Source organism: Haliaeetus leucocephalus, unplaced genomic scaffold (genome assembly GCF_000737465.1).
Source record: "Haliaeetus leucocephalus isolate CR32 unplaced genomic scaffold, Haliaeetus_leucocephalus-4.0 Scaffold2, whole genome shotgun sequence".
NCBI classification, from domain to species: domain Eukaryota; kingdom Metazoa; phylum Chordata; class Aves; order Accipitriformes; family Accipitridae; genus Haliaeetus; species Haliaeetus leucocephalus.
The window spans coordinates 14,903,755-14,930,623 of NW_010972438.1; the positions used below are offsets into that span (position 1 = coordinate 14,903,755).

At 36.7% G+C, this 26,869-nt stretch overlaps 1 protein-coding gene across 1 annotated transcript; it reads right to left on the reverse strand.

Annotated features, from left to right (window-relative positions):
• Positions 1-1,670: 1,670 nt before the first annotated feature.
• On the reverse strand, positions 1,671-26,486 carry CCDC66 (coiled-coil domain containing 66). Its single transcript, XM_010572607.1, has 19 exons — positions 26,476-26,486; positions 25,120-25,184; positions 22,781-22,803; positions 21,516-21,933; positions 20,525-20,660; positions 20,251-20,354; positions 19,182-19,306; positions 18,216-18,380; positions 16,664-16,795; positions 13,722-13,975; positions 13,262-13,346; positions 12,263-12,424; positions 10,614-10,761; positions 10,043-10,165; positions 8,273-8,751; positions 6,855-6,892; positions 6,295-6,578; positions 5,687-5,814; positions 1,671-1,754 (listed from the first exon to the last, which is right to left on the reverse strand). Exons 1-19 carry the CDS (start codon positions 26,484-26,486, stop codon positions 1,671-1,673), a joined length of 2,964 nt encoding a protein of 987 aa, XP_010570909.1.
• Positions 26,487-26,869: the final 383 nt, after the last annotated feature.

The window sequence follows — 26,869 nt, forward strand, 5'->3', positions numbered from 1 at the left end:
GTAATGAGAGCACAAACCTAGTTTTAATGACTGTGGTAGTTCAATTTGCATTAGAAAAACCTCAGTCCTCTTCCACTTCAGCATAATGATTACTGATCCTCGCTTTTTTTTTTTAAACTAGCATTGTCACAAGTATAGAGTTTTGTCTGTTTCTCAATCTTGTCCTTTTTAATTTCACATATGCTGAGTTATATACCTCCTTTTCCCCAGTGATTCTCTCTTAATTAGCTCATTTTGTACATCTTCTGACTCAGGATTCTGGAAAACAGCAGCTGATATTAAATAGCTGGTGGAGTCTCAAAACTACCCTTGTTATGACATTGCTGATTTTGCATATACTAATACTCCTGACTCACCCGTTTACTGCTCTTGTCTTCAAGTTGTCCAAAGTCATCAGTTTAGAGTATTTTTTCCTGTTCGTAATTTGATTTTTAGTGCTTTTATGTAGGATGTGCAGTTTAGTACCAGATGACAGAGTTTGAAACTATATCACCCTAAACTCACAAAAGTAGTTGGGACAAGTATCATTGGTTAAAAAAGGACAGCTTCTAAAAAACAAACCAACCAACCCCATAGTCTTTTCCCTGAAGTTGAATGCCTTTCTTTCTATTAACAGTTCTTTCATTTATTTGTTTAAATTAAGAACAAACCAGTACTAGACTCATGTAGCAGTTGTTCCCCCCCCCCGCCAAACATGGCAAATAAATAAAAAAAAAAAAGATTATTTAATTCCTCAAAAACCCCCAACTCCCTTGTATCAATAAACCTTAATGGATTTTGTGAAGAACTGTTCTGCCACCTCTGACATCAAGTGCAGATTCTCACCTACTGCCTGACTTGGCAGACAAAGGAGAGGACTGTTCGCTACTGCTGTAAGATACCTTCAGGTTAGGTCTAAGAACAGTCCCTGCTGGGAGGAGTCTCAGTTTGGATGTTCTGTTGACATTTATCACATCGTATCACAGAACAACTAACATGAATTCAGGTTATGCATCTTCTGCAGAGGTCTAGAGAGAAAGTTTTACTCCAGATTATCCTATCTTTCGAAGACTAAAAGCAAATGAATCTGAAGTAAACATTTAATACTGATCTGTTCAGGACCTTGTTTATAAGAAAACTTCCTTAAACTGAGTTCTACTGCCTTGGGCCCAGCACACTGTACTATTAAGTGGTGCTATCCTGGTTTAATTGAGAGGGGGGGAAAAGTTTATAGCCAGCACTTCTGTGGTATTAGAACCTGGGATTACTTGAGTTAATACGCAGTGTCTAAGCCTAAAAGCTATCTGAATAGTTAAGTACAAGCAGTTTCATATAGTTAAAAATACCAACAAAGTCTACCCAAGCCACTTGGAATACATCTTCATCTTTTTATTTATCAAAATACATACACTGAGTTCTACAAAAAAACCCATGTAACATTTTTATACTGTGTTTTGGTGGTTTGTATTAAATGGACCTACATCTTCAGGTAGCATGAAGACCATTCTAAACAGACACACCATCATTAGTTTAATGTATCTTCAATATAAAAAGCAACATGACCCTGTAATCTGTCAAAAGTTCACATAATTTAAGTCTTCCATTAAAAAGATAGAGATGGTTCATAATTAATTACAGTAGCAAAGTGCTGTGCATTTACATTTTAAGAATTCAGAATGTTCATGTGTACCTCAAAATGGCAAAATAACGTTCTCTTCTTGTGCTATAGTGGGAATCAGAGCAGTCTCCAACTCCTTCTGCTTCTGCAGGAGGCCCTGAAATAAATGGAATATAAATGTCAATGTTCTGTCTTCCTCGTGCAGCCTGAACTAATAAAGTGTCACTGTTTCATATTTTAAAACAATTCACTTGTTAAGGCTCAGTGGTTTTTAAATATATGACTGACTGACAAAAAAAAAAGCAGTACAATGTAATACATTCAGTAGAGAGGGAACTCAAGATTTCCTGTTGTCTGTAAAAGACTTGCAGTGTGACTGAAGTGGAAGCCAGTCCACTTTCCAAGGATGACTATGCAGAGGAAAAAGGACTTTTCCATTGTATTAAATTTAACTTGTTCACTCCTCTGTACATTGTCACTACATTTGTAGTATTCTAGCGTATTCTTGTATGAAGCTGAACCCAAAACCTTGATGGGTTAGGCAACATAAATTATACTCTTACGATAAAAGGACAGCATTATCATTTGAACTAGAACAGTGTCAGTCCTTTTAGGATAGGCATATTTACTCTCAAAAGGTAAAAAGCTCCTGCTTTGTTAATGGCTCCTGTAAGTACTAGATAATGGAGAAAGCCTGCGATAAAAAAACAACTCCTGGAAGTGTATTCTTGTCCATGTGATAAGCAATACATGATATAGCTATGTCAAGTACATCCATAAATTTAAAATAAGTCTTTTTACTGTAATTAATAGGCTTGTATATATCAATACATTTGGCCTCTTTGTCTCCATCCGTTTTAGACCTGTCAGAAGTAATTTAGTACTAAGGAGGTATGCTTAAAAAAAAAAAAAGGAACCGCTACAATGGTATTTTTCCTCAGAGTTACAAGACCTGTCTCAAAGATAAGGGTTATAGGCTGCTGGCACAGCTCAGTATAGACCTAATGCAAGCCAGCAGGTACTATAACAATTTAGGGCATTCCTGGTGGCATGGAAGGGGAGAGAAGTCCTGCAGAACTGGCTTTGGTTACTTAGCAAAGAAAAGAAGCCTGTTAAGACTTCACTTTGCATCCTTCCAGAAGCAGCAGCTGCCTATTTTCAATCACTTGATGAATTGCTTTCTCACTGATCAACAGTATCTGCTATTTCTATTAATGGGTCATTGGACTTGTTCAGTCCCTTTGTCAGTAATTACTTTTATTAAGTGTTTTTTGCATCTCACTGTGTTACAAAACATGCTAATGCAATAAATTGCCCTAAGCCAACCCAGAGCCAAGGTGAGAAACAAGTAAGTAACACTGAAAACTGGAACAAAGTCATCACATAGTTTGCAAAGGTAATAAAAAGGGCCTAGAGAAAAGTAATGTGAAATATCTACACAGGGACAAGTAGTGAGGTTGGGTTTTTTTTCTTTGCCTGTCCTTGGACAGCCTGCTGGTGGCTGGCAAGATCACTTAGCCATTATAGGCTACAGCATGTTGGCACGTGGTTTTATTGCCTTAGTAAAAGTAAGATGCTCTAGTATGTACTGACTATAGCTGGAGTTTTTATCCTTTTTCTTAAACTTTGGCCCTTCTTTTTCACAAATGCTTAATTCACTTGCTGGATGAATTAACTTGGGCTTATTCCACTGACTCTTGATTTCAGTGAGGAAAACAGATGTCTGTTGATATAGTTCCTATTGCTGCTGTCACCTGAAATATAGGAAGAGACTTGCTGGCATATAACAAATGCAATGACAGAATCACCCTCCCTTTGGCAGCGGAAGGCCCTCATCTGCCCTCTGTTTTCACTGGTGCCTTCCATGGGTCAGCCAGTTCAGCCAGACTGTTACTGAAACAGCCCGATTGTATACCTATCACTCTAGTTGGGTGTGTATTTATTTCAAAGGCTAAAGACTGGTCAAAAATGCCGTGAATTACCCCAGACAAAAGGCAGCTAAAGAATGGCCAAATATGTTGTGAATATATATATTCTAAAACTATCAATCCTATATATATATATATGCATGTATATATAAATTTTAAAAACAAGACTAGATTATCTTCTGAAATAGAAAAGTAAACTCTGCTCTTTGTCTAAATTATATTTCATACAAAATACTTCATTACTCTTCCTTTCTCAGTGAAATAAGTGATGCAAAACAGGTGTCATCTGTAGGAGTATAGAATACTTAGGTATGCAAGATAATACCCAAGTTCAACAGTTAATGCCCTAAATGCATTCTGCAGCTAGTAGGATATTTAAAAAAGAAGTTAACTCTCTTCCAGAACCAAGGTTCATAGAAAGACTAACCTTAGCAATAGTTTTTAGCCACTGTTAAGACCTGAATATATACTATCCATCAAAAATGTCCCTAAGCTCCTGTCTCTTAAGTTTGCCAATAGGGGTATTATCACCTTAAACCTCTTTAAATGCTCATGGCTTTTGTTTACCTCAGCAAGCACAAGGATCAAATTATGCTTTGAGGCTGGCTTCACTCTTAACCAAAATACCACTGACAAATGAAGCCTGAATACAAGATACTTAACAGCTGTAGATATTTAACAAAAATATCAATGAGCATTGGGAAAGACCAGATCCAGTAAAACCTATCTGGAAGCCATTAGAAAATGGCAACCTTTTGGTGTTCTTGGGTCACAGCTTTTCTTAGTAACTTGGGGAGAACCATGACCCTTCGTTTGCACAAGGAATTTACCTACTACTGAAGCATGATGTATGCATGGCAGAGCTTCTGTCTTTCTAAAGCCCAGCAGTAATTAATAGCATTAACTACTGGTAGTTTTGTTGTACTTAAGTCTGTCAGATTTTCTTACCTTTATTTTCATAATTTATGAAATTTTTCTACCTTAAGGCAAAGTAAAATAAATAGTGCTGCTAGCAAAAAAGTACTTTTAGTATGGAGCCATTCAAAAACAAGGGAAGATACTAATACATATTTATCTTTAGTGTTCTTCAAGAACAAAATGCAAACCTAAAGGTAAATGTGGGGTTTTTTTTGTCTTGCAGTCCCCTGTCAGGCCATTTAGAAGCATAAAAGGAAACTGTTCATGTGATTGTCCAGACCTGCAGTTTGAATCTGGGCCACACCTTGTTGCCAACAGGTGGAGTATCCAATTCACTCATGTTTTAATAATAACTAGATGCCTGACTATTTTTCCTGGTATTCTGACTCCAATCAGGAAAATATGTAACTTAGTTACCAGCTATAATCTTTTGTGCTTCGTTAATTTACTACAACGTGGATCCTTAAAGACAGTCTCACCATATTCAAAATCCTTCTGGCAATCCTATACATCTAATCATTACCAGTAACTTACTGCAAATAGAACAATGTATACAAACATACACAGGCTTTTGTCTCAGGAGCTCATGTGTGTGTAGTATTAAACTAAATTTCATTTTACATTCACTAAATCTGGCTGATTGACAAATCCTGATTTTTACATGTTAACGAACAGCTATCTTGGAAGGATTTTGTAAGTGTTCACTCTTCAAATTTGCAAATTACAGTATTTTTTCAGGACTGACACGAGTACCACCCCAGTAACTCTTCTGCACCGACCACACTGCTCTGTCATGCATGACTGGCTTACCCATAAAATGCAGAACTGAAATTTCATTAACAAGGGTTCTAGTGTTTTGTTAAAATACTATTCTTTTCCTCCTTGAAATTGAAACAGTCTTACTATAGGCAACCCTAACTAACAAAACCTGGAGACTAAATCAAGCCGCTCCCCTTGGTATCAAGTTTTCTCAGGTACGCCGCTGTTTCATAGCTAATCTTAAGGACTAAGGAGGTCCATAGTCTCTCTCCAAGGACAGCCCAAAGGTGGAAGTAATGCATGAAAAACAAAATTAGTAAGAGGGAACAAAAGTAGAGTACACGGCCCAAAACTTAATCATATATGATAGAAAAATGATTTAAAGACTAACGCTTATAACTATGTAATAATAGTCTGCAATGTTCGTTTTGACTTCAGTGTATATATACACACATACAAGTTTAGCCAGTAACTTTTGGCTTACCTGGCGTAATTCTGACAATCCTTTGAGAATTGCTTGTTGTCTCTCTCTGATTTTAACTACATCAGGATTTAGAAGAGGATCTCTAACATGATCAGAGCTACAAATCTGTCGTGGTGTTTGGTAAGAATCTAAAAGTAAATGTATATCAAATCAGTTAACAATACTCTTTATCAATTTTGCTTTAATTTTGAAGCAGTAGATTTTCACAGCTTGTGAAAATCAGGTTTTGGTTGCTATCAGATTATGTTCACTATTTTAAAGTCAAACAACACTTAAGATTCCTAAACCCAAATCTATATACAAAATGCCAGCGAAGTGCAATCATACTTCATTAAAGGTAAACAGAGAAAAAAGGCAGATAAAAGAATAAGAAATGTTGTTGCCTTTTTTTTTTTATTATTTTTCTGTGGGTTTTTGGGGGTTTGTTGTGTTTTTTTTTATACAGAGTATCATTTGGTTGCATAGGCCTTCTGTACAGTGCTGTGACACACATGGGTTGCTGCAAAATTCAGTAAAAACAAATGCCAAATTGTATAAATTGTAGCACTTTGAACTAAATAACTGTAACATCTCTCCTACATGAATAAATTCACAATACATTTCAGTACCATTAAACTGTCGATACTGTGGGTCATGTGTTGAAGGTCTAGTCACTGGCGCATCTGGATCAAGATAATATACTTCATTTGTTCGAACATACGGAATAAATTGTGAAGAGGGAGGTCTTCCAGCTTCTGTAACAGGAGGAGGTGAGCTCCTCTGCTGTGTACCTGTCCTGGTATTTTTCTCTCTTCTATTGTTGTTATGCACCAGAAGATTAGAAGCATGTATCTGGTTTTGTTGTACTTGGTGTAATCTGTTCTTAACTGCTGGAACAGGTGGTGATTCAGATCTGTATGAAACCATTTCAGTTAAAAAAACTCCATACAGTACTTAAATAATGTGATTAATTTTCTCAAATAGTAGAGACAAAGAATCCTCACAGGACTAGACTTTTGCTCATTTACTCTGCTTTTATACCTGCAGTTTGTCTGGTCTTGTGTATTTTTAATAGTAGACAATTAGATGCATCTAAATTATTTTTTTTAAAAATTAAAAATCAGGAAAGAAAAGCATGTGTATTTCACCATAAATGTATACATTTCATTAATGCAGAATATTGACGTACCTTTCTTCATTCATATGATTCTTATGTAATTGTTCTTCCTAGGAGAAAACCAAGAAAGTCAAAAGTAAAATAAAAAGCTCCATGTTTTTTAGTAAAAAGCTTTCATTTTTCAAGAAAAGTTTGTTCTGAAATTCCAAAAGGACTGATTGACCTGGGTTCAGGAGAAAGGTATTTATCAAAGACTTGCAATAAAGAGACTTGTAGTGTCTACGAACTAAATTAAACAAATTACCAGAGGATTTACTCCAATTTTCCATGTCTTTGGCAGCTATAAGCACTATCGAAATGCTATATATATTTTCCAATGACCTTGGAAAACTGCATTTATAAACCTGAAAAGTTCAGCCCAAGATAATGATTATTAAAGGAAAGGTCATGTTTCTAGATACAGTCAGTAGATGTTTTCTATTTAAATGAAAAATATTAATGTATCCCATACTTCTTATGGTATCAAACAATGCTTACTTATCTTAAAAATCTGCTTAAAATTCATTGCCCCACTTCTCAGGTGCAAAATTCTTGAACATTTACCTTTCAGTAATGTGAGCACAAAACTCATGATTTACCATTAACCTCAAATAAAGCAACCACACTTTAACAAATGAATAAATCTTTAAAGATACCTATGTGAACAGTTATGTATTTTCACATACTTCTTTTTTTAATACCCACAGCTTCTAAAATATGTGTATGTAGCCACAGTAAACAAATGGCTAAACAGAATCGAAGTGGCCACCTTTTCTATGTCAGATTTTTTCTATCGGAAGGTGTGAGAAAGTGAGGTGTTTATGTGTACATATGCAGATACATATATACAGAGAGTGAGCAAGCAAGAGAGAGGGGGGGAGAGAGAGAGAAGGCATGAATATATTTTATAGTATTTTCTTTAAATGAAAATTCTTTTATGTCCCAGCCACAAGCTATACTGATACATGCTTACTGCAAATGGAGAAGAAATTACTCCACTGAGGAGGATGCATTTCTATGACAACTGAGTACATTCTCAGTTATCCATATTCTTTGCAAAAATAAAAATTGTTTTCTTGAACGGGTACTCCTATACCTCAACCATCACCAAAACATAATGACTGGACAAAAAAAGGCAAGTCAATGATGTCCTTCTATCCTGCACAATGCTTCCAATCAAGCTCCCTGTTTACATAATGAATCAATGATAATGAATAAAGAGAATCAACACTTTGGAAGACTGAATAACAGTAAAAGCTAAGTCACAAGATCTGACTATATTCTTCTGATCATGATGAACAAAACAATGTTGTAATACCATTCCTTACACAAAGGATAGTAATAGGAAAATTTTCAGTGCTTGAGTTACATAACTGAATTCCCATCCAGGCAAAACAGTGTGGAACAAGAGTCTTAAAAATACACATCGTTGTTAAAGACCAAATAGTTACCTTTCTGACTCTGTGTCCCTTATTCTTCATATTTATTTCTTCCTGAGGTGAAGGAGACTTGTCTGAATAACCACCCTTTTTTGAGCAGAGATTCCCAGGTGTATTTCTTTCTACCAACTGAAGCAGCTCCATTTGTCGTCTTACTTTGTTTTCTTCCCTTTGTTTTTGTAGCTGTTTCGGGTATCTTTCTGATGCTGGAATGTATCTTTTCCCAGGCTTGTTTATGTTCCAGTCAGGTCTTTTGCTGTATTTTTCTGAAAGTTTAATTTGTCTTTCTTTTCTTGCATATTGTTCATACAGATCGCTGTAAATGCCACCAGTCTCTTTTCCTGAAATTTTATTTTTATCTATATACTGCATTTCCTTCTGGTACTTTTTGCTGTTAGAGGTTTCTCTATATTCTATGGAAATATCAGGCGATACGCAACACACAGTTCTTTCCTCAGCTGACTCAGTGTATTCTGAAGTATTAAAGTAATCTAAAAAAAAAATAAAAAAAATTATATTTTAACTCCAAGTCTAAGATATTCAAATTAATTGTTTGACTTTTGTATGTGTTCAATCTACCATTACTGATTTTATTCAAAAATTGTTTGTTACAGTTTTATAATTTTTTTTTCTTTTTGATGTAGAAGATAGATAGGATCAGTAGAAGCAAAAAAAAGACTGGAGAATGAAATCAAGTCACTGTAAAGCAAAATTTATGTAAAATGGAACATTATTTTAAAATGTGTAATTCTTCTTCTGTCATAGTACCCAAAGCTAAAGAGCAAAACACAGCTTCTGTTTAGTTTTTCAGCATGCTCATGAGTTTGGTCATAGTCACAGTGCTACTGGGAATAACTTACTTTCCTAATCCTTGTCTTCCAATGGAAATACTTTGTTCAATTTTTAAATTACTAACAATTCAGCTTCTTTCTTTACTAAGGGGCATACACAAAAACATTATTTGTTACAAATTTGTAAACTCTCCAAATTCACAGTAAAATTTCTACCAGCACTGTCAAAACCAAAAATATTAATTGTTGCTTAAGCAAACAGAAATAAAATAAAGCTTCCACTTGACAAGTGAAAAAGCTAATAAATTTCTAAATACAAGGCATAAAGTGACTGTAAGTTTCCACTGAATCTGCTCATTCACACCTCATCTACAACTTTAATAAATGCAGACTAAGTTTGAGCTGGGTTTTTTAACGGTGTGATGCAAAAATCAAGATAAAGATTGGAAAGTATTCTGTCTAGATGGGCCTGCAATTCTGTCTGGCTATTTAGCAAGAATTGTAGAAAGCTTTTCTAAACATTTGAATGTAAGCTCTCATTTTCTAGTAAGTCTAGTTTTCTAATTCTGTGATTATTGACAATGCTTCTGCCAATATTTTCAAGGATTCATTCGGAACCCAGCCCTGCTCAATACCAAACCACGTTATGTAAACCTGTGAACATTCACACTGAAGACTACTACAAATATATTTAAATGCCTTAAAAATGGAGTCCTACATGGCTTGTGACCATGACTCTAAGTCAACACTATATTTCAGACTGCATGATTTGAATCTCTAACTGGTAAGTAACAACTATATAGACATACCATTTATTTAGAAGAATATAGTAATGTATTGCAATATACTAACCTGCCTGTGTCTGTCCAAGTATTTTTTTCTAGTTTTATTACACTGTGAATGACAGTGATTTGGCTCAGTTTCACAAATACACTGTTCTACTGTCGTTCTTGAGGTACATCACAGTAATTAAATTTAAAGGGCTGCATACCTGTCTGTACAGCAGTGTCTTTCCGAGGAGAAGTCTGCTCATCAATGTGACTCTTAATGTCATCAGAAAAATTATGACTTTGATGTGAAATGCCAGTATTAGAATTTTCAAATTCTGTATCACCTAAAAAGAAGTAAGTGAAGTTGTTCAACTTAGTAAATGTTCCATTTAAACCATGCTATCAAGTTATCAGACTATGGTGGTTTAGAACTCAAAACAAGACTAAGAACTATTGTTCAGATCCTAATACTCTCCCTTTTTCACTGGAAATCTAATCAACAGCACATAGGTCTGAATATTCCCTATGCATTCCTGATAATATCTTTATATTTCTTCCTTTATGTAATATAGTATTTGAAGCTTACTAAAATACAATATTCTCCATATTAGTTAACACCGCTATTTGTTTGACAGGTAAATAAGCCAAAATGAAATTTGGTTCGTGAAGCAAAGGAACAATTTCTGACCCAAAAGCAGACAGGGGAATAAAAACCAAAACAAAACCCACGAACAGGTTGCATGCAAACACCAAAGTAATAGGCAAACTGAGTATGAAAAGACTTGTACTTGCCACCACCAAGATTCTTCTGAAGTTTTGAAATGTCATGTCCCTTCTGAGCCAAGTCTCGAATGCGCTGTTCTTGTTTTAATCTCTGTGCTAATTCCTGAGCTTTCTGCATTGTCTGATAGAGCTCATTTGTTTTAAGAGTCACAAGTTCCTTAAAAAAAAAAGAAAAAGTAAATATACGTGATGATTTATTTTGAGAATAAAATTATTAGGATTATTTTATCCCCATCTAATCCTCAGGGTTTACAGATATTCTTATTTTGGGTAAAGCTTTTTTTTTAAAAAAACAAAACCAAAACTAGTTGAGTAAAAAATTATATGTTACATATTGCATCATGATTTTAAAGATAAATTCAGAACCTCTGCTGTGCTAATGAAAGATGTTCAATCCTAGCATTAAAAAGCAAGCATCTAGATCCTCAAAGTTATTTGGATATTTATCTCCTTTCTAATAAATTCATATGTTGCTAAATGCCATCTGATTTCAGCCATCTATGAATTCCTACATCATGTGGTTTAATGAAATAAAAGAAGCCTAAATAAAAGTAATTAAAAAACCCCACCTTCCTCCTACCTCTACAGAAAGGAGACAGTAGAAGCCTCCCTAACAAAGGCAGAGCATCCCTAAAAATGAGGGTTACAGTTTCCAGACTCAGCAGGTTCAAGGCACAGGAAGAGACTGGGCCAAGGAAAACCTCCTTCCCAAACTGCTATTACCATCTCATCCCCACTTCCTATGGCATTTGCAGGTGGAAAGAACAACTGATAGCATAACATGTTTTGAAGGAGCTGAGCAATCACAAAGATGACTTGCCCAATTTTTTACCAGTTTGTTCTAGCATCTACAGGCAGATGCTATACATTTCCATCCAGAAAACGCAGAGAAATCAGGGATCCATATTTCTGCAGGTTTTAGAGAAGGGTGTGTTTTTGGAATCACTTTATCTTATGACATCATGAAATTCTGCTACTGTTCCAAATATGAAGCAAACAGTAATAGCTGCTACTGTGCCAAAAGGAAGAATAAAACATCAGACAAGGCTTTCAACCTTCTACAGAGGTAAGAATGTATACAAATGCAAAATTTGTCTTACCAAAGGTCAAAATGTACTTTTGCTTTAACTTTTATAAGAAAGGAGTATGTAAAGCTCAGCAATAGTTACAGAGGAAAAGCTCTAGAACATGAATGACTTTTAAAATGCTTTTTCTAGACTATATTCTGAAAAGTCTTTAATCCAGAGTGAAAGCACATCCAGTCAGATAAACTTCATAGTACTGAAGCACCTTAAAAGCATCAAGTTACAACAATAACTGGATCACAGACTTTGAGGTGTTTTTTTAATTTAAAATTTGCATCTAAAAATGCATGTTTCTGCATTACTTATAACTACAATTCAGTTTTTGCCAGTTCTTATCATTTCTCTTCCTGAAAAGGCCTTTATCCAAAAAAAGAAACCTGCCTTAAACTTGTATGGTGTTGTAAGTTTATTAATTGAAGAAACAGATTTTGGTTTCAAATGTCTAAATTTCAGATAGTGTTCATTTTCAAAATGATGAGGTAACACAATTTTGAAAGTGAAGAACAAGAACCATCTTCCTCAAAACCCACTATTATTACAACTATCTGTACTAAAGAAAATGTAAAACCCCACCTCCTTTTGTTTTTGTTTCAGCATGTCTTCTTCAAACTGTTTCTGCATTTGTTCTTTTTCTCGTGCTAGGCGCTGTTCTTCCTCTTGTTCTTCCCATTTTCTCTGCTCTTCCTCCAGTTGTTTCTTCTTCCGTTTTTCTTCTACCTGAGCCATTATTGCTTTCTAGTAGTATCAGAAAAAAAGGAAAATTGAAAGATAAAACATTAAGGTATTGCAAGCTATTTATGCATGTATTTCCATATACATGTAGAATAATAATATTTGGATGAATAAAAAAAAAAATCAAGACAATTTATTTCAAACACTTCTGTTTCTTTTAATTTCTCACAAGAGAGGTAGCTGCCTTCCTTTTTTTGGGGGGGTGGGCAGAACCACCAGCCCAATAAAGCTGTCTGAAATACTTAGAGACAAACAGAAGTAGCTTTTTATGTTTTCAGAAATGCTTCTATTTTTCTTGTAAAGAAATGGTGGTCTGATTTTTACCTTATGTATTCTAAGCTAGTATTTTGATCTAGCAGAGTTTGACCAGAACAGGCTCATTACATTTATACTAAGACTTCTTTACACTGTGCTAGAGACATCATCATGCAGATATGTATTCAGTTAAGAGTGCGACGGAAGTTATGCAAATGGCAATAAAGTGAATAAAAATTTAAAGATTCATGGCGGGTTATCTGTAAATATCAGTCCTCCTGATGACAGGGGAGACTGAAGAAAAACGCACACAAACCTACAAGAGCTCTAAAGACTGTACTGTATGTTTTTTGAGGCAAGAATTCAGTTACAGAAATGCATCTCTCTACAAATATTAAAAGAAAACTGTAGAGTCTAGCTGAATGAAATACCGTTAAACAACTGTAAACGTCTAATCTGAAGCATAGGAGTCAAGTGCCTCAATGGATTCTGATATTAAATCTCATGCTTTATTCATGAGAGAACACGACCTTTCATCCTTTCTTCTCATTAAAATAGCATTAAGGCTTTAAAACAAAAGTCTACCTGATGTTCTAACTGTTTCTGCCGCCGCCTGTCTCTCTCTTCAATCTGTGCAGGGTCCAGGAGAGCCGTCATTGAACGGAGGAAACTATGAACAAAGAAACATGTAAATGTTTTTAATCATTAAAAAATAATCTTAAATCCCTTCTTAATTAGGATCAGTTAGATTTCAAGTAATATTTTCATATTGAGGTTATCCCATTGAATTAATTTACAATTATGAAATTCATTTTATTAAGGAACAAAGTAAGGTTATTTGCAGTAAATTTTATTAATGAACAATGGAAGCACTTGTGTCCTTCAAAGTGAAACAACAGGTATTTCTGAAAAAAGCAAAAGCCAAATAAATAAGATCCAAAAATCAGATTTAAAGAATCTTATTCAAATTTATTTTTTTAATTTTTGAGGTGGTATCAGAAATATACTGGCTGGGAAGATGATTACCCTTACAAAGTCCACTCACCTGACTTTCTGACTCTGTTCTGAAGCACTGTTTTTAGCAGCTTTTTCTGCATTTCCCACCTTTAAGGGCATGAGGTTGCCTAAAGCTGCAGGTGAAAAAGGGTGAATAAAAGCAGTCAGCTCCTTAGGGTCAGGTGACAGGCAAAGACTTTCAGGCTGCTTTTTGTACATTCCATTTAAGGGGTGTTGTGCATTAGCGTTAAGGTGGTTCTTTAAAGAATCAAAATGCACTGCCCATCTGTCATGCTCTTCAGCCTAAATAAATGTGAAGCAACCAAAAAAAAAAACGGAAACGCGCTTAATTACGCTGTTCTATAAAGTACAGTTAACAAAACAGACAATACACATTTTGTACAACAGTAACATCTGAAAAGCTCTGTTATGGAGCTACAATACAGACAGTAGTTAATTCCCTAAACAGGAAAACAGAAGTGTTTCTTTTGCTTAAAATGTAGTTAATTCCCTAAATAGGAAAACAGAAGTGTTTCTTTTGCTTAAAAAGCAAGTCAGATCAGAAATTATCCTGCTGATCCATATACTTGGTCAGCAAAAACATATTGCTACTATGTTTTCAGAAAAAAAACCCCAAAATTAGAAAGTGAAAAAAACCTTTGAATAATAAAAGACTAAGTTAACATGGAATCAGGCTTTTTGGTACTGGTTTTTCAACTTAAATTATTATTCCATTCTATAATTTTTCTAAGAGTACTGGGAACTGCTTGATGGAGAGGTCAGTACCACGTCCACTCTGCCATGCTCTCCTCCCATCATGTACATATTCCCTCTAGTAACATGAACAAGTGGTACCTTCTACAGTGTCCTACATTTACCCCCTCCATTTTAAGTCTGTACAGTAGCAGAATTAATGTGCTTTGGGCAGAGATATTAAACTCTAACTTTCTATTTTCAGCTAGACAGGTCTATTATAAGCCTTCTTTCAAAATCTCTTCCACCTACAGCAGCCACCACTGCTATCCTAGCAAAGTACCTAGCACTTTTGTTGAGGTGACATACTGGGTTTAAGTCTGTCTTCTGTACCACCCAGGCCTATCTTTTTGGCTCAGTGTTGGCAACTGGGACATTCCAATATATCACTAATAAAAGATTTTTACCTAAGGGCCCTTTGTTTTTGCTATAGGTACTGAGAAGGTTTTCTCTTCTGACTAAAAGAACCGTTTCCCTGGAGGGACTGAAGAATGGCTGCCTCAAAACTTGCATTATGCAGGAAAAAAATTAACATAATCTGATCCAATAAACTTCCCAGGAGTACTTTCCTTAAACAACAATTCCCTTGTGTCAGAAAAGTTTCACACCTATTTTAAAAGAAGCAAGAAAATCATAGTCCAAATAATAAGAATCCAAATTATTCTTCCTCCTGTTCCCTGAGTTTTGTTCCCTTTGAACACTGTGATGTAGAAGCAGATCAGAGTAGTTGGAAAATCTACTTTACTCTTATGCAAGTCTGTGGTGCAATATGCAGAAGGGTTGAGAGTATAACACAAGACCTGAAAAAAAACATGTTGAAGAAAATGAGATTAAGTGCACGTTAATTTCCTTTCAAAAAGAGGCTGGAAGTGAGATTATTGTTAGGTTACTCACTGGTGACTGCAACCATCTTCCCACACCACACCTATCAAATTAAAAAACAAGGCAGCTAATGAAGAAACCTTTCACAGCTGTGTTCCCTTCACAGTTACAAAGGTCAATTTATAAAGGAAATTTGATCACTTCAACAACTTAGGAAATGAAGACTTGTGTTGTGTGTAGGTATGTAACTAACCTTGGTAACAAGGGGGTTTTTTTGGAGGGTGGGTAGGAAGGCTCTCTTCTAGTATTATGAACTGTGGAATTACAATGAAGAATTTGTGTCTAGGAATTGTGTAATTGCTGTAAATGCTTCAGCTGAGAGTAAAAACTGTAGCCTTTTAATCCAGAAGGCCACAGGCTATGAATACTCATATTAATCAAGTTTTGGTAACTGAGATTCTTGTTCACTAGTAATACAGAACATCTCATGATGTGAATACATCTCATGCATGGTGAAAGATATAATCCCAAGGTTAAAGCTGTGTACAGTAATTTGGAAATTATGATCCTAGCAATAGCACAATCTCGCTTCAAAAGACAAAGAGTCTTTGGAAGAGCGTATCAGTATTGGGCTGTATAAGAATGCAGAGTATTTCACTGACCTTAAAACTACTACTAGTAGAAATAGTAACATGTAAAGGAAAGAAGTCAGCTTCTGTATGAAGAAGACATATTGACCAAATTGGCCAACAGTGACAGTATTAAAAGCCTCTTCAGGTATTCCACCTGCAAAGCAACTATACTGGCCACAGTTTCCTTCTAGATCCAGCGTAAGAGACCTACATTCAACAGCCTAGAAAAACCAAAGGGTAAAAAAGGTAAGGCTATTTTCTTCAGTACTTTTTGGGTAAATGTTTAAAGAAGTTTCATACGTGTGTACACATATTAAAATAGTATTTCTAGAAGCAGGATTTGAACGCCACTGTGACACACTGTAGCTGTCCATAACTTTCCTTGTCTTTTCTCCCTCCTTCTGTAGTCTACAGAAAATTTCTTTTTACAAAGTTTCTAGCCAGTGTCTCTACACCACCTTCCAAACCCTAGTGCTTTTGCACAATGGTGGGAAAGAAAAAAAAAAATAGTAATATCACTGTCTTCATTTCTGCAGCAAGCACTCTAACAAATCACACCAGACACGCAGTAGTTGTTCTCTGCCACCACAATACTGGAACAGCTACTGGCTGAATGTTCAATTAGACTGTCCTGTGGACATATGGTGAAAACCTGGACATGCTGCAGGCAATTACATCTTTGTCACTACTTCATTAAGCCTACGATTTCATCTTTTATTTCTCAGAACAAAAACATAGAGGAAAACTTCTCTCATTCCAAAAAGTCTCTCTAAACCACAGATACCTTTGATAAATTAAGTTTTTCTTCTATTTTTCGTAGCTTAGCTTCTTCCTTCTGTTTGTCCAACTCTTCAAGCCACTTCTTCTGTTGCTCATGCTTCAAAGCACTAAAAGGTCGTTCCTGTGGCACAGCTTCCTGAAATAAGATACGTGCTAGTCTCTTCCTTGTACAAAAAATTCAGTACCTTGTCTAGCCACATAATACAGACTTGGCAGAAAACTTTGTCTTCAGTTGATAGACATAACTCGGCTGTTCTCTTGCACAAAAAAAAGAATGTTAAGTTTGTAACTGCAGCAAGTGTCTGACTACTCCATAAAAGTGCTTCAGTTGGAAAGATGCTAAATAAGCCAGTCTTTGAATATTTTTCTAACTGGAACTATCAGCCTCTCACTCCAAAGAACCTTACTTATATGTATCATGAATAAAAATCCCTTCCTTCTTCCTATGGTTCACTGCTCAGTCTGTGTTCCAGGTAGATTCAGCACCATGATCTAATAGTAGTGATCTATCTCAAGTAAATTCTAGATACCATCTTTATTCTTCTGTTTCTGCTTCTTAATGGGTATCTGTATTATTTAAAGAACTCCAGTGGCACTGGGAACTTTCAATGCTGACAAGTGCCACACTTCAATCAGTACCTACTAGCAATAGCTCAAAAACTACTCCTTCAATCTTTTACTGTTAATGTATTTTTTTTAAAGTCTTACACTTCTGATAGGTTCCCACTTCTCTATTTCTTTAACACTGTCCTGGTTTCATCTGGGATAGTTAATTTTTTTTTCTAGTAGCTGGTATAGTGTTATGTTTTGGATTTAGGATGAGAATAATGTTGATACACGCTGATGTTTTCAGTTGTTGCTCAGTAGTGTATATACTATGTCAAAGATTTTTCAGCTTCTCATGCCCAGTCAGCAAGAAGGCTGGAGGGGCACAAGAAATTGGGAGGGGACACAACCAGGACAGCTGACCCAAAGTGGCCAGAGGGGTATTCCATACCATGTGATGTCATGCCCAGTATATAAACTAGGGGCAGCTGGCCTGGGGGGTGGATAATTGCTCAGGAACTAACTGGTCATCAGTGAGTGGTGAGCAATTGCATTGTGCATAACTTGTTTTGTATATTCCAATTCTTTTATTATTGTAATTTTATTATTGTTGTTATTATAATTATTATTTTCTTCCTTTCTGTCTACTAAACTGTTCTTATCTCAATCTATGAGTTTTACTTTTTTTCCCTGATTCCCCACTGAGGGGAGGGGAAGTGAGTGAGCAGCTGTGTGGTGCTTAGTTGCTGGCTGGGGTTAAACCATGACAAACGTATACTTAAAAAGCTAATTAACACTTCATCTCACACTTCTAGTGCTGTTCTTCATATCAGCCTTGAAAATGCTCAGTCTTCAAACCATCAATATTCTGATAAACATTCATTCAGACACAATTCTTTAGATAGAGGAAAAAGGTCTACTGAATTCTTCTGGTTTAAAAGAACTACTGAAGATATACATCTGTTGTCAATAAATAAGTAAAAAAACCTGCATGCATTTCAAAATCTTACCCCCAAAACAATTGCTGAGCAACTAACAGCTGAACCAAAATCAGAAGACTGCCTAGCTGGAGCACTTGAAACATTCAGTGGAACTTTATTAGCCTCTGTGGTTAAAGCAGTTGTACAGACAGAATTTTCCTCAGTGGTAATAATTGAGTCAGTTGGAAACATTGGCTGCAAATAAAGTGACCACTTTAAGACTTGATTTATTTAGCTCACCTGTTTTGTTTGTATTAAATAGCCTTTAACATATAATAAACAAGTAAATTATACTTCTAGAAGCTGCTATTCATTAAAACTTCAGCCAAAACTCGTACCTAAGCATCTCATACCCAGTATTTCTTAATTATGTAGATTGAAATAAATTCTTACAGGGCAGAGTAGTAACTTTTCTAGGAATGCTGAATAAGCCACCAAAAAAGCAATTTGCTTTTGCTGTAATAACTGATAGCAAGTACAACCCTACCTTCTGTTTAACAGAAATCAATTTCCCTGGAGAAGTCTCATCTGAGTATAACGTATTTCTGACACAGCATTTTCAGAGTGACACCTGACTTTTTAAAAAGGCAGGTTAAAGTCAACTTGCTATGCTCATTTTTATGTAAGCAATCAAATATATGTCAGAGCTCAAGAACAATGTAAATAATTATATAACCAGGAATTACGTTTGAGACTATTTCTCAAAACAGATAGAAAAGATTTATACCTTTTAGGTAGGAATCAACATCCAAGGACAAGAATGGGTTGTTCATGCTACAAGGATCTTAATTTGTGAAGCTACAAATTGGAGCAATAGGTAAGTGTGAAACAGGGAGTTGCAGCAATTCATGCCATGAACAAGCTTAAAGTGACCACTGAGATTGGATTCTCCTGGATTTGTACAGAAAAGAACATCCTGTATGAATTAAAAGTTGAACTGTTCTGGAACTGTGCTGTTGAAACTGTGTGCTCTTCTGTGTTTATTGATAGCCTTACCTTATCTGGGTCAGCTGTTTCCACTTTCTCTTTATGGGTTTTATTATTTCCTGTTTTTTCCCAGAAATAACCCACCTCTCCCTCCAAAGTTTCTTTCAGCTTCTTCTTCAGTGCTATCTGTTCATCTTCAAAAAAACAAACTCTAGTAAGAGTTCCTAATACAGACATGTAGCAGTTTAACAACAACAAAAAAAAGGCAGCAATGTATGTCTACTCTGTAATTTTGATTGTAAAATGGATTACAAGAGTAAGTCACCATTGTCTGACCAATCAGTCTAAACGTGACTTTGCTCTTAAGAGGACAGTGGCTGAGTCTCTGCCCGGAGATGTACAGGTAATTGGGGAATCTTTCTGAGAAGTCTACAAAACACTGAAAGCTTAACAATGTCCCAGGGAAAGAGCGAAAACTAACAAATAACCAAGTATATAAATTCTCTCCATTTTGTTATACCAGTCTTGGACTGCTGTGATATTATTAAAACCAAGGGAGCTATACATGGAAGCTACTGACAATGCAGAATCAAACCCTGAACTAGATGGTCTACACCCAAGTTGAAAACAAAACACAACACTCCTGCATGTGAATCATAAAAAGCATCTGTCAGAGAGATTTTACTACTGTGTTAAACATTTTTATTTTGTGACAGAGATTCCCATTGGTGATGTGGCAGGACTGCAAACCGTTTCTCAAGTTCAAATTGCAACTGGATACATTCAGTCATGCTTGTAGATCAGGGTGACACTTTTCCCATTAAAAAACAAATTAATTTGTTAATGATAATGGCTATCAACTACTGGTAAAATGTGACAAAACTGGTGGCAAGTACCTCCTAAAATATGAAACATAACTGAATATATTTGTGATAATATTTATTTGGTTAAGAAGCATTTTTGCAAGAATTTATAGATCATCTTTGCGTAAAATTTTGAAATTTAACTAATAAAACTGTACTTTCCAATTTGTAGCAACTGCACTAAGTAAATTTAAAAGAGCATAAGGAACACAAAGTTTCTTTGCATCCTGAGTGTAATAAATTGATCAAAAATATATTCTGCATATGATAAGTACCTAATTCCTTCTTCCATTGGGTCTTTCTAAATTCTAATAAGGCTTTCTCCCCTTCTCTTTCACCCAAGGTACTAAACATGTCAGCAGGTTTCCATGAATCCTTTCTAGAGAAAAGGAGGGGAAAAAAAAATAGTTTTACCTAAAAAGCTTATCTGTTAATTTTGAAGGTAACTTTTCAATTAGTATTTATAAAGACTCTTACTGTGATTAAGAACTACAGTACGAATCTTACTGGAAATACAATTTTTGTAGACAACAACACAGATCTACGTACATAACTTTCTGTCCTGGCTGCGGATATGCTTCTTGTTTCTGGCTTGAATCAGAGTTAGCTTCATCTGGAATGGATGAAACTTCACAAGCTTTTTGGAGCAATGCTACAATGTTTTCCTCTGATGCCTCATTAGTAGCTGTGGTAAAGCATAAATATATATATATAAAAAATAAATATACATATGATCACTAAAATTTATTCAGAGTAAATACTTTGAGAAAAGCAGAAACTTGCAAATTCCCCACTATTTAACAAAACTGTTTTCAGCCCTGCTTGTATAGTTAAGACACGTAAGTTACAACTTCACAGGGCTAAGAGCTCAGACTTTGGGACTCTACTTAATTGCAGTGTGTCTTATTCTTGGTGGCAGAGCTGACCACCTCCACAGGTCCACAAACAGGAATAAGGATGTAATACAGGAAGATACACAATAGTTCTTACACTTCTCAGTAGAATAATTGGAGAAGAAAAAAACCAACCAAGAAACTATTCAACAGTAATATTACAGTTAGGCAAAAAGATACATGTACATCTTTGGGTCAGAGGAAAATGCAGTAGTGCTCGAGACACATAGAAAGACCTCATCTCTTCACAAAACCAGAAGGGCCTAGCTGAGGTTTGGGTTGTTTGTTTTTTTTCCAAACTCCTAATAGTAATGGTACAGTGCAGTTCAATGTTTTTTTTTCCCCAGTGTAAAATGGTTCCTTTTTGCATGAAATATTGATAGAACTGCTGCTGTTTTGCTCTTCAAAGTACTGGAAGACTATCAAGCAATCCTTAGTTTTTACTGTTAAAATTATCAAATGCTTGGTTCCTAACAGCAACAGGCAATTTTACATACACAATAACAAACAGTATTTCATCTGAGACCATTAAACATAAGAGTAACATCTCTGCAGCCTGCAAATAAACTTAAATTACGAACTCAACGTTAAGTTTTCACATTTTGCTGTTTCCATGAAACTAACTCATTCAACTGTCGGCATCTTACCCGTTTCCTCTTGCTTTTCTTTTTGAGTCTCAGAGATGCTTCTAGTTCCTTCTTTTACAGTCATCAAAATCTTTTGAAGCTGTTCTTGTGTTAAACACACCAAACTTAAGTCTTCAGCTGATACAGATGGGTTTTGAGGTTTCTGTTTACTTTTTTTAACAACATTAGGATTCTCTGAATCAGGGTATCTGTCTGTGCTATCTCTTTGGAAAATCAAAGAGTGATCTTTAGTTGTGGCTTCATGTGAGGAGTATTTAGTAACTTGCAGTTTTTCACCTTTTGTCATTGACAAGCTTGATTCACTCCTTGGTTTTGTTAAGTTTTCCTGCTTGATACAAGCATTTTGTGTTGACCTTGGAACATGCCCAGTATGCTTTATTCTCAATGCCTGTTTAGGTGCTCTGGCTTTATTACCCATCTGTTAAAGCAATAAGATTTCACCACGTATTAAATAAGGGAATAAAACTGCATGGGTAACAAATGAAAACAAGATTGAAGCAACAAGCAAACTAAGCATCATTTTTCTTCTCTGTTACATCAATAGAAACTAACTCAGAGTACTACGAATACCCTGGAAGAGAATAGAGCACCTAAATTTGAGTATTTAAAAATGACGGTCTGAAAAATAACTTTATGTAGCATAACATTTAGAAGAATTAATAAACATTAATTCTGCTTTTCTTTGGTGTTTCTGAAGCCCAGCTTCAAACAGGTATGTTTTCACCATACAGCCAATATTATTTCAATCTTGATTTTTCCATTCTGTACTGAAGTTTTATCCTTTTCAATGTCCTTGATTATCTCCTACGTATTGAGATCTTTCTCTGCCTTTTTTCCTTCCTCAACCCACTGCATTCCAGTTTACTTAGACAGACACAACCTATACGACTGAATTGGAACGTAAAACACACTTCACATCCCTATTTTACCAGCATCGCTTTAAGGTCTCTGAAAGTTCTGATTTAGATGATTCCCTGTGCTGCTGTAACTTCTTGGCAAAGTAAACTAAAGCGTTTTGCAAAGGTAGAAGTAGTTATAGAACTTTTAATTCATCCTTTTTAACAGCTATTATGAACCTGAGAAATCATAGAATCACAGAATATCTCAAGTTGGAAGGGACCCATAAGTACATATTTATTTTTCACAAATATAATTGATTACAAGTATTTAGACAGTTCAAATGTGTTCTCAAACTTCTGTGTTAACAAACTGACTAGTTAATTTGTGTGGTCTGGTCTAACCAAAAAAGTCATTTTTGCACTTACCTTCATTGCAGGCTTTGATTTATCTTTTGGGAAACAAACACAAACATATGAAAGAAGTATTTAATAACAACTTCCTCCTGAAAAACAATCTTGAGAAATTAGTAAACTGTTATATTCATCTGATTTTTGTAAGGCAGGGGGAAAGTACTTTCCCCACAACATCTGCCCCAATTATATACATATTTTTTTAATTTCAGTACACACTTCAAGAGTATATCGGAAAAAAGATCAGATATATTCAGTAACTATTTCCAGTTTTATATAGATCTATTAAAATTATTGTGCCAGTCTGATCCTCCCCTGCTATTCATTCTGCTTCTCAGAGAGCCCTGTGGTAATGGCTTATTTTAAATTGTCTGTTTACTGTGACTTTTCAGTTTGCTTTCTGTGTCACATCCTTCCAAGACAGTCCCTGCATCCAACCCCATCTTACTACATGATGTTATCTGTCTCCATTGCTGATAGCCTAAAGAAACAATACTTGCATAATCACGCCATCCATTATTGTTCCCCTTACCTATGCCCTGACATACTCTTCAGTGTTTTAACCTAAATCCTACAGGATGCAAAGAGGTGTAGTGGTCTCAAAAATAATATTAAGTACTATGTTTAATATAATACTTTATTAATAAAGAATATTATAATATAGATTAATAGAGGGAATGTGGTACTCAACACAAGATGGCCAATGGAAAATAGCACATATGGCTAGTGGAAAAGGGAGAGAAAACAGTAGGATGATATTTTAGTGGAACACATCTGTTGGAAACAAGGCTTCTTCAGCTGCACTATGCAATTATTGCTCTGGCAGTGGTTGTTGCACATTTTGCACTAGTACCGACTATACCTTTTTTTTGCGTTACCAATTAAAGATATTGGAGAACACTGACTGTTCTTAAAGCCTGCAAAACCACACTAATAATAGTTTCCAGCCTAGATGAACATTTTAAAATTTAGGAGCATGCTGAATTGTTGTCCTGCAGAGACAGGCATTAAATCCAGAAACATCTTGATAATGGTTCAGTACTAAAGGTGTTCTGCAGCCGTGTTTATCACTGGGTTCTCAAGCATTCGACCCTCACCTGAGTAGGTAAAAGTCACTTTTTCACTTCCGGCAATTCACAAACTAAATAAAGTGGGATTCTACATGCTATGCAAACACCATCTCTCTGTGCAAAGGATAAAGAAACATAAATAGGGTCTTTGCCATCACAGTGGGGAGACATAATGTGGCATGCCAAAGTGCTGTTTATGGGTTACTTTGGGCTTTTTCTGTGTAAGAGAGAAACAACTATCTCGAGTAGCAGCTTAAGCTACTACACAATCCTACTTCAGCCCCTGTGAGCAGTATTTGACAGTGCAGAAAACTGAAATTCAGAAGTAATACAATTTGATGCATTTTTTGACACAATTCAATTCAAGGAAGTGCTGTTTATATCAGTTGTATAAACATGTTAATTCTTGGAGAAGACTGCTTGTTCAAAGCTAGTTCAAAGTCAAAGGTAGTGCTTTATCTTGGAGCACTCTGGAATGTACACTGGCCCTATCCAGGCAATGATGCTTACTATGGTTGTAAAAAGTTAAAGCTGTAGCATTGCTATTTCAGAGGTGTTGCAAGGTATTCCAAGGTATTCCTTACTGACTCAATATACCCCATAACACCTCATCACACGGTTGTCTAGTAAATGCAGAAAATGAAATATAATTTAGAGGGCATTAAACAGAGAATTTCTGTATCCTGACTGCTATGTGGAAGTTAGGAAAAGTGGACTTGTGCTTGTACAGAAACATTATGTCTGGCAAATCACAAAAATATAATTTATTAATGCTTAATTATGAACATATACTGAAAAAGTCTATTTCAGATGGTAGTAATGAGATCTGGCGTAAATAAACTGCTCATTGAAAATTATAAACATCAACTGCCAAATACTAAAGCTGCTTTAAGGTCAGACGTGTGACTGTAATGATGGAATTCTGTGTAAATTAAGCAGGCCTCTTTTTCCTTGGTAAGTAAGGTGCTATAAATTTACAGAAATTATCAAGTAATTCCAGTCAATATATAATAGTACTTTTTGTTAGGAATGGAGAAACAAGCTGTAAAGAGTCAAGACTATTTGCCAGCTGTTCACCAGTGGGCAGACTATTCAGAAGTTCATTATCAACCTACTGTTCAGTATCAAGCTTGTAACTAAGAGGAGTTCTAAATAACAATGCGTAACTATTCTTCCTAATCTGAAGAATATTTCAATAAAGCTGTGTTTCACGTTGCTTGGATCTTAGGTTTAACTTCAAGAAGCTTTAAAGATTACTTGAGATAAATTATTAAAAAAAAATACCAGTAGCAGCCAAAATTAGCCTAGGCTTTCCACCCAGCACTTCAGTTTCAAGCTTCAGTCCATCGCTGCAAAATAAGAGAGAGAGAGGGAGGGAGGTGAAATCTGAAATATTAAGTAATCTGATGATGGTAAGGTTTTTACATTAGTAACAAGGACAACTGTAGTTAATTACAACACTGTAGTTACTGTTGGTCCAGACGGTCTTTCATAGCCCAAGCTTTCTACATTTGTGAGAAGTTACTTAATATGAAGAAATCAACAGGTCTTGAAGAGGGTGTACTTTTATTATTGATAATGGAAAATTTGAATTTGCATGTTACAAAGTAAATCTTCACGCTGAAGGTGCCGCTCTGTATTGTTATATACAGCAATACGCTCGCCTCAAGAATTTAATGATCTAACAATATAAACTGTGCGCTACAAAAAAATGCTAAACAAGTCTCCCTGAATGCCAGAGCTGATCACAAAGACAGGCTGTATTCTCAAAACAGTCTTTTAATTGTGCTTCCATGCAAAATAGTCCACATTTTAAAACAGAACAAACGTTGTTACAAGGGTTTTAAAAAAAAAAAGTTGGTAGTGTTTAGGTATACGGGTGTAAAGTACTCAAACGCTTTTCCTTCTTCCATGTGTTAATTTAAGAAAATGTAATATGAAGATTAATGTTCAAAATAACGCTTATCTTCAAGCTGTCTTTCATGAAAAAAAAAAACATTTTTAGAAATCTAACACATCTAAAGCTCGCAAGCAACTTTCTAATCAAGGCGGCAGCAGAGAGGTGCCTGAAGCTGTAACTCTAGACGTTCAAATAGCAAACGGCAGCAAAGCCGAGCCCAGCACCTATTCTTCGCAGAGGCTTTGTGTCAGCAGGAGGCGGCGGGGCAGGACGCGATGAACGGCGGGGCCGCGGGAGGGGTTCGGGTCCTGGCGCCCTCCGCCCCCCCCCCGGCGCGCTGGGCGGGCTGCCCTGACCTGAGGGAACGCGACCGGCCGGGTCCGAAAGCGGTCCTCGCACCGCCGAAACGCGGTGTTCCCAGAATCTCCTCCGCCTAAAACCATTTCCAGACCCCTCCCCGAGGCCCTCCCAAGAGAAGGGTCTCCTAGGCTCTCGGCTTTGTCACGCAGATCGCTCCCGTTGCCGCGGCAGCGAGGCACTAAGCGCCTTAACGCTGGCGGGCCACGGATTCCCCTCAGAGCAGCAGCACCGGCCCGCTGCGCAGGGAAAGGCCGGGCAGGTTCCCGGGCCGTGAGGGGCCGGGGCCGTCCCTGTCCCTCCCCGGTCAGGGCCGCGTCCCAGCCGGCGGGAGTGGCTCTCGCCGCCAGCCCAGCGAGTCCCTTCCTCCGCTCCCTCCTTACCCCAGATTCATGGCTCTGCGCGGCTGCCAGCGGGGCGGCGGAGGCTGAGGAGACGCACGGCAGCAGCACGCATCCCCCGCCTCTCCCGCTGTGTACAGCGGTTGCCGGCCCCGTACAAGGAGCCGGGAGGCGATAGGCTTCCCGCGGAGCGCGGCTTTGCCAATGGACTCCTCGCACACTGCGGGGTCTGCCGCAGCGAGGCGTTGTGGGGGATGGAGTCCCACGCCCGGGAGATTTCGCACAAGTCCCGCCGCTGCTGCCGGCGGCCTCGCCGAGGGTGCAGAGCAATTACGGGGGAATTATCCCCGGCGCTCAAGCGGCTGCGGGGGGACGAGGGGAAAGGGGGACGGCCGGGGGGAAGGTCGGGCGGGAAGGGAGAGAAGATGGGTGCGCT

Coding starts and splice junctions, on each gene's coding strand:
- CCDC66 (XM_010572607.1), bottom strand. Junction 10,762..12,262: donor TGAAACAAAAACAAAAGGAG/GTGGGGTTTTAC, acceptor TTTTTTTTTAAG/GAACTTGTGACTCTTAAAAC. Junction 1,755..5,686: donor GATTGTCAGAATTACGCCAG/GTAAGCCAAAAG, acceptor CATTTATTTCAG/GGCCTCCTGCAGAAGCAGAA.